Source organism: Scyliorhinus torazame, chromosome 3, assembly GCF_047496885.1.
Source record: "Scyliorhinus torazame isolate Kashiwa2021f chromosome 3, sScyTor2.1, whole genome shotgun sequence".
Classification (NCBI taxonomy): Eukaryota; Metazoa; Chordata; class Chondrichthyes; order Carcharhiniformes; family Scyliorhinidae; genus Scyliorhinus; species Scyliorhinus torazame.
Window position 1 is genome coordinate 143,782,049 of NC_092709.1, and position 12,352 is coordinate 143,794,400.

Consider the following 12,352-nt stretch of genomic DNA (forward strand, 5'->3'; position numbering starts at 1 on the left):
GATTTTCATTTCATTTCATAATTTGGACATTCTGAATTCTCCCTCCGTGTATCTGAACAGGTGCCGGAATGTGGCGACTAGGGCTTTTCACAGTAACTTCATTAAAGTGTTAATGTATGCCTACTTGTGACAGTAAAGATTATTATTATCTCTTATAAAGAGCAGTGAACTCTTATACTCCCTCCTGAGGGACACCACTGCATACTTCCCTTTAGTTTAGTTTGAAAAACAAGCATTTAATCTCTGCTTTCAGTCTCTTAGTCAATTCTATATCCATGTTAATTTGCTGCACAGTAACTAATCCATAAACTATTCTCTTCCCAATTGGAAATTAATGGACTGGGCGTCATATTGTATTGTCTGCTGGTAATTATGTCATTTAAATATAGTTAACAGTTTTCAGAGTCTTTATTTTATTTAAATAATTGCTCCCTCCTAAGAAGTTTATTTTCCAAAGGAAGGGACACAGTTTTCTTTTAAGTGATTTTCCATTGCTGCCTTGCTGCATTAGATTAACACATCCTGTTGAAATTCTTCTGCATTTGCAAACTATAGCTTGGCCTGTCTCTTTCTTAAAGTCAGACAGAGATACTGCATTGGTTCTGACATTATGCTGCCTCACAATACCAACACGACAGAAGAAATCATTCAAATTGTGTTCAATTCCACTTATGATGTGCTAGTATCCAAATCTTATTTTATAAAATTTTATTTTCTTGTATTCAGTTTCTGGAACTATGAGTCGACTACGGCAGGACTGAAAAAATATATTCTGTAATATTGATCCTTTACATTCAGGGAATCATACATTCCTGAGGGGTGTAGTCACACAGTGCTTGCATACACAGATATACTCCAGGACTGTAATCACACAGTGCTGATATACACAGATATACTCCAGGATTGTAGTCACACAGTGCTGGTATACACAGATATACTCCAGGATTATAGTCACACAGTGCTGGTATGCATAGATATACTCCAGGATTGTAGTCACAGTGCTGGCATACACAGATATACTCCAGAATTGTAGTCACACAGTGCTGGTATACACAGATATACTCCAGGATTATAGTCACACAGTGCTGGTATGCATAGGTATACTCCAGGATTGTAGTCACAGTGCTGGTATACACAGATATACTCCATGATTGTAGTCACAGTACTGGTATGCACAGATATACTCCAGGATTGTAGTCACAGTACTGGTATGCACAGATATACTCCAAGATTGTAGTCACACAGTGCTGGTATACATAGATATACTTCAGGATTGTAGTCACACAATGCTGGTATACACAGATATACCCAAGGAGTATTGTCACAGTTCTGGTGTACATAGATACACTCAAAAAATATAATTACAGGGCTGGTGTCCACAGTTATGCTTCATGTGTATGGTCACATTGTACACAGATATGGGCCCTGACAATATTCTGGCAATAATACTGAAGATTTGTGCTTCAGAATTAGTCATGCCCCTAGCCAAGCTGTTCCAGGACAGCTACAACACTGGTATCTACCCGGTAATGTGGAAAATTGCCCAGTTATGTCTTGTACACAAGAAACAGGATAAATCCAACCCAGCCAATTATGGCACCATTGGTCAACTATCAATCATCAGTAAAGTGATGGAAAAGTCTTCAACAGTGCTATCAAGCTGCATTTACTCAGCAATAACTGCTCAAGGAGGCTCAGTTTGGGAAACAGTTCCTGACCTCGTTACAGCCTTTGTTCAAACATGGACAAAAGAGCTGAATGTCAGAGGTGAGGTGAGAGTGACTGCCCTTGACAGCAAGGCAGCATTTGACCAAGTATGGCATCAAGGAGCCCTAGCTAAACTGGAGTCAATGGGAATCAGGTGGAAAACTCTTTCTCGCTGGAGGCATACCTGGCACAAAGGAAGATGGTTATGGTGGTTGGAGGTCAATCATCTCAGCTCCAGGCTGTCACTGCAGGAGCACCTCAGAGCAGTGTCCTAGGTCCAACCACCTTCAGCTGCTTCATCAATGACCTTCCTTCCATCATATGGTCAAAAGTGGGGATGTTTGCTGATGACTGCACAATGTTCAGCACCATTCATGACTCCTCACACTGAAGCAGTCCATGTCAAAATGCAGCAAGACTTGGACAATATCCAGGCTTGGGTTGACAAGTGGCAAGTAACATTTGCACAACACAAGTGTCATGCGATGACCATCTCCAACAAGAAAGGATCTAACCATTGCCCTTTGACATTCAACATTACCATCGCCAAATCCCCACTATCAACATCCTGGGGGAGTTATCATTGACCAGAAGCTCAACTGCACTGCACTCACCTGATGAAGGAGCTGTGGTCCAAAAGCTAGCGATTCTAAACAAACCTGTTGGACTTCAACCTGGTGTTGTAAGGCTTCTTACTGTGCACGAGCTATGTAAGTACTGTAGTTACAAGAGCAGGTCAAAGGCTAGGTAAGGTAAAGTCGCCATAGGCTGCTTTCCCCTTTGAGGGGGAAAGCTGACCGATGGTGATTTAACCTGAGGATCACTACACTTCAGGAGAGGGGCAAGGTTGAGAAGGCCAATAACCTCAGCCAGTACGGGAATTGAACCCACACCTCTGGCCTCGCTCTGCATCATGAACCAGCTGTCTAGCCAAATGAGCTGAACAGGCCACCCATAAGGCTAGGAATCCTGTGGCGAGGAACGCACCTTCTGACTCCCCAAAGCCTGTCTACCGTCTACAAGGAAAAAGTCAGGAATGTGACGGATGAGTGCAGCTCCAACAACATTCAAGAGGTTCAACATTTCTCCCTGTGTCTGCATGGGTCCCACCCCCACAACCCAAAAAAGATCATAGAAGCATAAAATCCTTACAGCGCAGAAGTAGGCCATTTGGCTCATCGAGTCTGCACCGGCCCTTGGAAAGAGCACCCCACCTAAACACTAAGCTCATGCCTTCACCCCATCCCCGTAACCAAGTAATCCTACCTTACCTTTTGGACATGAAGGGGCAATTTATCATGGCCAATCCACATAACCTGCACATATTTGGACTGTGGGAGGAAACCAGAGCACCCGGAGGAAACCCACGCAGACACGGGGAGAACGTGCAAACTCCACAAGCCAGTCAACTGTGGCCAGAATTGAATCCAGGTCCCTGGAGCTGTGAGGCAGCAGTGCTAACCACTGTGCCACCATGCCGCCTCAATGTGCAGGATAAGTGGATTGGCCATGCTAAATTGCCCCTTAATTGGAAAAAATTGGGTACTCTAAATTTATTTTTTTTAAAAGAGGTTCAACACCATCCAGGACAAAGCAACTCACTTGACTGCTACCCCTTTCACAAACATTCAATCCCTCCACCTTGATGAACAATGGCGGCCCTGTGTACTGTCTGCAAGATGTACTGCAGGAAAGTTCTCACCAAAGTTCCTTAGGCAGCACCTTCTTAACCCACAATTGCTATCATCTAGAAGGACAAGAGCAGCAGGTATTTGGGAACACCAACACCCGGAGGTTGCCCTCCAAGTCACTCACCATCTTGACCTGGTAATGTAACGCCATTCCTTCAGTGTTCTTGGGTCAAAATCTTGGAATTCCCTCCCTAACAGCACTGTGGGTGTACCTACCCCTCAGAGACGACAGTGGTTCAAGAAGGCAGCACACCACCACTTTCTCAAGAGCTGCTAGGGATGGGCAATCAATGCTGGCTTAGCCAGTGGCACCCACATCGCATAAATGAATTTTAAAAATAGATAGAACCCAGAAACGTAATCACAGTGCAGTTGCACCTTAGAGGAGTATAATCACAATGCTGGGGCACACAAATATACCCCAGAAATGTAACCACTGATCCACACACATCCCAGAGTATAGTCACTGTGCTGGTGCACACAGATATACCTAAGGAGCGTAGGAGTCACATTGTTAATGTTCACAAATAAACCAAGAAATGTAGTTGCAGTGCTGGTGTACCCTGTTGAACCTCATACACAGTAACTGCCATCATCAACAATGGCAAAAAGTGAGCGGCACGGTGGTTAGCACTTCCGCCTCACAGCGCGGAGGAGCCAGGTTCGATCCCGGCCCCGGGTCACTGTTCATGTGGAGTTTGCACATTTTGCTCGTGTTTGCGTGGATCTCACCCCCACAACCCAAAGATGTGCAGGCTAGGTGGATTGGCCATGCTAATTTGCCCCTTAATTGGTTAGAAAAAGAATTAGGTACTCTAAATTTATTTTTTTTAAACAGTGGCAAAGATTGCCTGATGTTTTATGGAGAAAACTGCGGGTGAATGTGTATTAGTCACCTTTATTACAAAATTAGATTTTTAGCTCCTTCACATTTGCAGGAATTCTCCCTTTCTCTTCTAATTTTCTCCATCTTATCTACCTTTCTCTGTTTACTTCCTCTCTAGCATTCCCAACTCCAGCAGATTGAATTTAGCTCAGAATGATGGTAGGAACGCCTGACCTCCAAACATGTCACAAAATTTTGTATATCCACCCGTAGCATGCTGCAGAGTTTCATAATACTCGAGTAACAGAAGCATCGGACAGCAAAGCATTCATAAAAAGCAAGGCTATTCTTGCAGTTTGCAGTGGCCCTGGCTATGACAAGTCAGGTGCAGTTATTGGTGTTCATAAAAACTAGAGAAAAAGATGCCACAAGTTACATATAAAATAACAGCTGGGTTGACTAGATCCTAAAAGTGAAATCGGTAGACACTTGTGCCAAGAGGGGAGAAAATTCAGGCCCTATTCCTTCTCCTCATCACTATTATCACAATGCTGCTGCACACAAATATACCTCAGAAAGGTAACCACAGTTCTGATCCACACACATCCCAGAGTATAGTCACTGTGCTGGTGCACACAGATAGACCTAAGGAGCGTAGGAGTCACATTGCTAATGTTCACAGATAAACCAAGAAATGTAGTTGCAGTGCTGGTGTACCCTGTTGAACCTCATTCACAGTAACTGCCATCATCAACAATGGCAAAAAGTGGGCAGCACGGTGGTTAGCACTGCTGCCTCACGGCGCTGAGGACCCAGATTCGATGACAGCTGTGGTAAACTGCTAGTCTTACTTTAATGTGCAGTTTCCAGAGGTACCGGAGGCGTTGGGATCTATCTCCTTCGCCTTGGGTGATGCCGTTCAGCACTGGTCTCCACAAATGGGGATCAGATGGAATGGCACTCATGGGGTCTCTCAGGGAATCAGAAGCCCCTGGGTGCATGCCCTTTGGGCAGGGTGGCACCCCAGCACTGCTGGTGCCACTTGGCAGGGGCACTGCCAGGTTTCCAGGTTGGAACTGGCCAAGCTGGCATTTTATATGCAGCAGGTATCGGGCCTGGGGTGCCCTGCATGGGTGTTCGGGGGGCATTTAAAAATGGCACCCCGATGTCTCGCTACCCTGCGAAGTTCCGGCAAGCAGAGCTCCTTGGTGCAGAAAACAGGGCTTTGTGCTGCCTTGGCCGCGTGTTTCCCGCTAAGGTCCCCTATCTAACCCGAGTGACGTTCGATAGTGTCGTTTCTCAGCATTGTGAACGCTGGCAAATATGCGGCCAATTGTGCTCACTATGGGACTTTATTCCCATTTAGTTAAATTGTGCCCATGGGGTTTAGGTTACAATCAAATCAGCCATAATCTTATTGAATGGGGAAGCAGGCTTGAGGGTCCGAGTGGTCTACCCCTAATCATATGTTCGTATGTAACTTTTGTGGCTTTAAGTACAATTTCAAGGTTCAGCAGGCATTGAGAGAGCACTCAACCTTCACTGCTGTGATTGATGGAATGATTTGAACTCTTCACTTGAGGTACAGCTTAATAATATCTGATGCAACTGCAGTCAATCAATTAAAAATATATAAACTACTTTGCTGAAGAATGTTTACATGATGAACAGGTGTGTTGAATACAGTACATAACTAGCAGCTAGATTGTTATTTCTGATACGAATTATAAAAGATATTAAAAGTTATACTTCAGTCTTGCTCATTATCCTCAGTTACTGTATGAAACCAACCAGAGTCCCTGTGCTTGAATTTTTGAAGAACCCGTGGAGATTTGAGAAGAGCAGTAAATGATGTTTTTCTACTTATGGCAGGAGACGTTCCTTGCTTGTTGATGTTCTTTGCTAGAAAGGCGCTGTTATTCTCTGTTGTATGCCTATATTCAGGAGCACCCAACATCCGACACATGTCCTTCGGGAATTCACTGCTCAGGTACTGCCAAGGTTTCTTGCCACTGTGGTCCCTTAAATTAACATTTGCTTGATATTTCTTCACTAAGAATTGAATGACTTTCAACCGTTCATGTATAACAGCTATGTGTAAGGGGGTGTACCCACAAGTAGACTTAATGTCCACATTTAGTTTAACTTTCATTTTACTTGCAGCACTAATAAATCGAGAGAGTGCACGGTGGTTGCCATGTTTTGCAATCCAGTGGAGCACTGTGTAGCCAGAAATAAAATCTTTTTTCATGGCAATGTTAGGATCTTCACAGAATAAAGCAAAAGCCTGATCAAACTTGCCAACAGCTGTTTTCACCATCCATTCATGCTCCGTAGAATCAATTAAAGGTTTTTCTGATGCAGCCTCAATTTTTAATGGATCCTCTTTGCTGCACTCGCTGTGACTCTCTGCCTGGGTTAAACTTACTGGTTGATCACTTTTGTGCAGAAATATTCCTCTATCAACTATTTTCGGAGCAGTTGATTTGTTACTGACTCGTGTTGGCATTTTGTGAGGAAGTCCATTATTCGTAACAATCTTTTTAAGAGAAGACTTGTGCATTTTAGGCAATATACTTTGCCATTTATTACCCAATCGCTGCCCACTTCCAGCAGATGTCCGACATTGCTGCTGGGATAGTTTTCTCTGATTCTTTTGAATGCATTCTTCTTTACATATTGCTGAATTTACAAGCACTTTAGTGTCACTACCGTTTAGTAACCCTGGTGATTTTTCCTGTACTTGGTCAGTGCTTCCATGTTCCTTTGGTGATGAAGGGTTCTTCCAGTGGTTGATTGTTTTGTTCTGGTGAGTAGATGCACTGCCCTGCCTCTGCGCTCTCTGAAAACGTTGTTTTGACTTTTTTGTAAAATTCTCCAGAAGATTTCGGTCACGTTTATACCTCAAGTTTTCAGTGACAGGTACATCAGAAATGATCACGGTATTGTAGTCCGGAGGAGGTCCATGGAGGGGTTCTCCATTCCCTTTACACTTGAGATCAGTGGGAGGAGTGGTGAGACGAGAAAGGGTGGGGGAATCTGTGGAATTGCTGCCGCCTCTGCTGTCACCATTGAATATATTTACGGTATCATCAGTGCAATGGCTTGGAGCTACAGGACTTCTTCTATTTTTGCTTTTAAAATTTCCAGACCTCCGTTCTGCTGACTTGCCCAGAGCTGATCCACCCCGCTTGTTGATAACACCACCCGGATTCCTCTGTCGAACGGACTGGTCTGCATTGGCTCTTTTGTCCCCTTCCCTTATCGGCTCAAGCGGCGAGGAACAACCTTCGCGGCGCACTAAGCTGCAGTCACTCGCTTTACCGGTACAGTTTCCATCTCGCAATACGGTTGGTATTGCCTTTCGCTCTTGCACAGCGCCCGCGGGAAGTTTTGCAAACTCCTCGGGAGCAGTTTTATCCAGGGCTCTGGCAGGAAGGTGAGATTTGCTGCCTTTCAGCGCTGTTGCCTCCTCATGCCTTTGCTGAGCCCTGAGCAGCATAATCTCTGCAAGTTGTCCAGCAGCCGACGGCGGCGACTGGGTGCACTGAGCTGCCCTTTGCCTCTCCTCCTCCTCCTCTTCTCTCTCTGGGCGAACAGGCACATCGGCGTCGCTTGAAGTGACAACCTCTTCGGGGATCAATTCGACATACCTTTTCTTCAGGACGATGTACTTGTCGCCGCCTTCCACTTTCACCACAGCGAGCGAGTTGACGAACTTCTTGAACTTGTCGCGGCTCTGCAACCGCCCCTGGGGGTCTTTGAGGAAGCGGCTGAAGTGGGCGGTCAGATCCACATTCCTCACCTTGCCATGGTGGAGCAGCAGGAAATCCAACACCGCTTCCTGACTGAAGGTCGCGGCCATCGCTGGCGGAATGTCACTGCCCCCACACCCACCGGGCCAGGAGTCCCGGGAGCCCGCTCCGCTGCCGCTCTGCTCCAGCGCACACACCTGGTGCCCACCTGCACCGAGCCCGCCTCTGCGGTGCCTCCATTGGCTGCCGGCTCTGAGCGACGTCACGGCCCTGGATTCCATTGGGCAATGCCCATGTCAATCAACGTCCCTCTCCCATTCCGCGGCTTGTCAACAGCGCGCGCGGCCCCTCCCCTCCCCCGCCACCGCCCGCCTGTACCAGATCAAGCTCCAGGCGGCTGGGAAACGTCACGTTCAAAGTCCTGCACTCCGCCTAAATATAAAACGCAGTTAGTACATTGTGAAAGGGAAAGGTTAAAAGTTGCGCGTGCACCGCCCTGCAATCAGTTGTGCGAGAATGAGAGCCACTCCTGCCAATCTCAGGGCTGAGGAATCAGCTGCAGGAGTTCCAAAGTTACATCTCCCAAGGTTAAGTTTAGACTTTGTTTTACAAATACATTCACGGCAATGCGAGTTCCATTGGTTCCAAATGTCACTTATTGGCTTGCTCAACCACTTAAGGGGGGAGTTAAGGTGTAGGAGGACAACTGCATTTAGGTCAGATCAGGTAAGGATAGCAGGTATTAGCGAACCAGTTGCACTTTGGACATGTTAATGCCTGCAATGTCCCCAAAAGTGGGATTCTCAGTTGTAAAATTTGCGATAGGGGGGACTGCGTTCGAGCGCTCTCCCCTGATTCATGTCTTTTTAAAATAATCTTTATTTTAATAATATTTATTGTCACATGAGGCTTACAAAACACTGCAATAAAGTTACTGTGAAATCCTCTAGTCGCCACACTCCAGCGCCTGTTTGGGTACATAGAGGGAGAATTCAGAATGTCCAATTCACCTAACAAGCAGCACGTTTTTCGCGACTTGTGGGAGGAAACTGGAGCACCTGGAGGAAACCCACGCAGACACAGGGAGAACATGTAGACTCCGCACAGACAGCGACCCAAGCTGGGAATCCAACCCAGGTCGCTGGCGTATGAAGCAACCATAAGACATAGGAGCAGAGTTAGGCCACTCAGGGCAGCACGGTGGCGCAGTGGTAGCATTGCAGTCTCGCGGCGCCGAGGTCCCAGGTTCAATCCCGGCTCTGGGTCACTGTCCGTGTGAAGTTTGCACAGTCTCCCTGTGTTTGCGTGGGTTTCACCCCCACAACCCAAAAGATGTGCAAGGTAGGTGGATTGAACATGCTAAATTGCCCCTTAATTGGAAAAAAAATTAATTGGGTACACTAAATTTATTTTTAAAAGCATTAGGCCACTCAGCCCATCGAGTCTGCTCCGCCATTCAATCATGGCTGATATTATCTCATCCCCATTCTCCTGCCTTTTCCCCATAACCCCTGATCCCCTTATTAATCAAGATCCTATCTATCTCTGTCTTAAAGACATCTCTGTCTTAAAATCACTCAGTGATTTGGCCTCCACAGCCTTCTGTGGCAAAGAGTTCCACAGATTCACCACCTTCTGGCTGAAGAAATTCCTCCTCATCTCTGTTTTAAAGGATCATCCCTTTAGTCTGAGATGGTGTCCTCTGGTTCTAGGTTCTCCTACAAGTGGAAACATCCTCTTCACGTCCATTCTATCCAGGCCTCGCAGTAAACTGTAAGTTTCAATAAGACCCCCCTCATCCTTCTAAACTCCAACGAGTACAGACCCAGAGTCTTCAACCGTTCCTCATATGACAAGTTCTTCATTCCAGGGATCATTCTTGTTAACCTCCTCTGGACCCTTTCCAAGGCCAGCACTGTGCTATCGTGCCACCCATAACTTTTATGAATAAAATATATTTTGGGGAAAAAAAACATTAGTGGACCAGTTGAGTTTCTGCCACAGTCAGACAAGCCCAAGGTCAAATTTACTGACAGCAGCTTTTTATTCTCAGTTTTATTTATTTTTTAAATTGAATTCAACTAAATAGACATTTTCTCTCTCGTGCACACACACAGACATGTCAGGGCAGGTTCCTGAGGTGGTGGTATGTCACAGACACTTTGTCTACAGACACTGAACTAGATAATGGCCACTTGGAAATGTGTGAATGACTTTTTTCCTGTCCCAAAATACAATAATCACACGCATTGTTAGCATGAACCCGGAGACATGCCCCCTGCAGAGAGCAGGATATGACCATGTAGAGGTGGTCCTGGGTGACCAGGGTGGGGATTTTCTTTTTGCAAAAATATACTTTATTCATAATATATCTGAAAGAACATTAAACATTTCAAAATGGCCATCACACAAGGTGCAATAATATTCAGGAGTCGACATACATCATATTGCAATCTGAGCTGCTTCAATACAGTAAAAGAAACATGACAGACATTTCAAACTGATCATTAGAAATGCTGCAAGGGGGCAGCACGGTGGCACAGTGGATAGCATTGCTGCCTACGGCGCTGAGAATCCGGGTTCGAATCTTGGCCCTGGGTCACTGTCCATGAGGAGTTTGCACATTGTCCCCGTGTTTGCTTGGGTTTCACCCCCACAACCCAAAGATGTGCAGGGTAGGTAGATTGGCCATGCTAAATTGCCCCTTAATTGGAAAAAATAATTGGGTACTCTAAATTTTAGAAAGAAAAGAAAGAAATGCTGCAAGGGTATTTAAGTTTTCTGCATAGTTGCATTCTGAGGTGCTTCAATACAAGTGTGATTCATGTAATATTCACTGGGTACATTCAATGTAAGTCATACAGCCCGAGGGGGTTCCATACAATTCCACTATTGCTGAAAGATCTTAGACAGTGATCTTTCCCCATTGCGCCTCTGCGGCGGCTGCCCCAAGTTTTAGTGCATCCCTCAGCACGTAGTCCTGGGCTTTGGAATGTGCCAGTCTGCAACACTCGATCGGGGACAACTCTTTGTACTGGAAAACCAACAAGTTTCAGCAGACCAAAGAGTGTTTTTCACTGAGTTGATAATCCTCCAGCAACAGCTGTTGTTTGTCTTGGTGTGTGTCCCTCGGAACAGCCTTCTCGGGATGAACCTCGACAAAACCCATCTCATCTCTCTCCAGACCTTCTTTGCAAAAGCACATTCTACAAGGAGGTCGACAATGGTCTCTTCTCCACCATAGTCAACTCGAGGTCAATGTGCATATGGAGTGAGACTCCAGGTATGTAGGAAGTATCTGATGGGGAGGACCTTTCTCACCACCAGCCAAGCTAGGTCTTGGTGCTTGTTTGAAAGTTGTGGTGATGATGCGTTCTGCCAAATGACCTTGGCACTCTGCTCAAGGAAACATTAAACAGGACCCAGAATCTCCTTTCCCATATGGCTTCTAGGATATTACCTGCAGACCACTGCCTGATGAATCTGTGGTCAAAGGTATTTCTCTGCAAATGTTTTTTCCACGAGGGACAGGTGGTACGGCACGGTCAAACTACATGAAGTGTTCCACAGTGACATGGCCAACCTATCCTTCGTATCACGAGGGACAGGTAGAACCTCAGTATGTAGTGACACTTGCTACTGGCATACTGAGGGTCTATGTAGTTTCAGGAGTAGTAGTTCAGGGGACAAGAGAGGATTCAGGGGAACATTTGTATTCTTACTGAGGAATTAGACAAGGATTTTTCTGTCTAATCTTTCAAGGGTATCTATTCAGGTGAGTAAGCCAGAACCATCCAAAGTCTCTGACATTCAGAATTGGAGACATTTTTGGAGGGTCCCTGGAAGCAGAGGAATTGCCCATTGAAAGTTCAAACTTTCATGGCAGCATGGTAGCACAGTGGTTAGCACAGATGCTTCACAGCGCAAGTGTCCCAGGTTCGATTCCCGGCTTCGGTCACTGTCTGTGCGGAGTCTGCACGTTCTCCCCGTGTCTGTGTGGGTTTCCTTCAGGTGCTCCGGTTTCCTCCCACAGTCCAAAGATGTGCAGGTTAGGTGGATTGGCCATGCTAAATTGCCCTTAGTATCCAAAAAAGGTTGGGTGGGGTTACTGGGTTACGGGAATAGGTTTAAGTGTGGGTTTAAATGGGATGTTCTTTCACTGGGCCGGTGCAGGCTCGATGGGCCAAATGGCCACCTTCTGCACTGTAAACTCTATGAAATTCTATGACCAGAAAATTCCCACAGCGTCAGTACATCAGGAATTCTGAGGGGTCCCAAAGCACATCTCGGTTGTATGTCTGGTCTCGGACGATCTAGAAACTGGAAGACCTGGGCCAGAACGTCGCTAACCGTTACCAATTCAGATGAAAGGT

The 12,352-nt window shown here is 45.9% G+C and overlaps 1 protein-coding gene across 1 annotated transcript; it reads right to left on the bottom strand.

Annotated features, from left to right (window-relative positions):
• Positions 1-693: 693 nt before the first annotated feature.
• Positions 694-8,175, bottom strand: LOC140408725 (ankyrin repeat domain-containing protein SOWAHB-like). The gene has a single exon (XM_072496335.1). It carries the CDS (start codon positions 8,087-8,089, stop codon positions 5,975-5,977), a length of 2,115 nt encoding a protein of 704 aa, XP_072352436.1. The 5' UTR covers positions 8,090-8,175; the 3' UTR covers positions 694-5,974.
• Between the last annotated feature and the right edge of the window lie 4,177 nt (positions 8,176-12,352).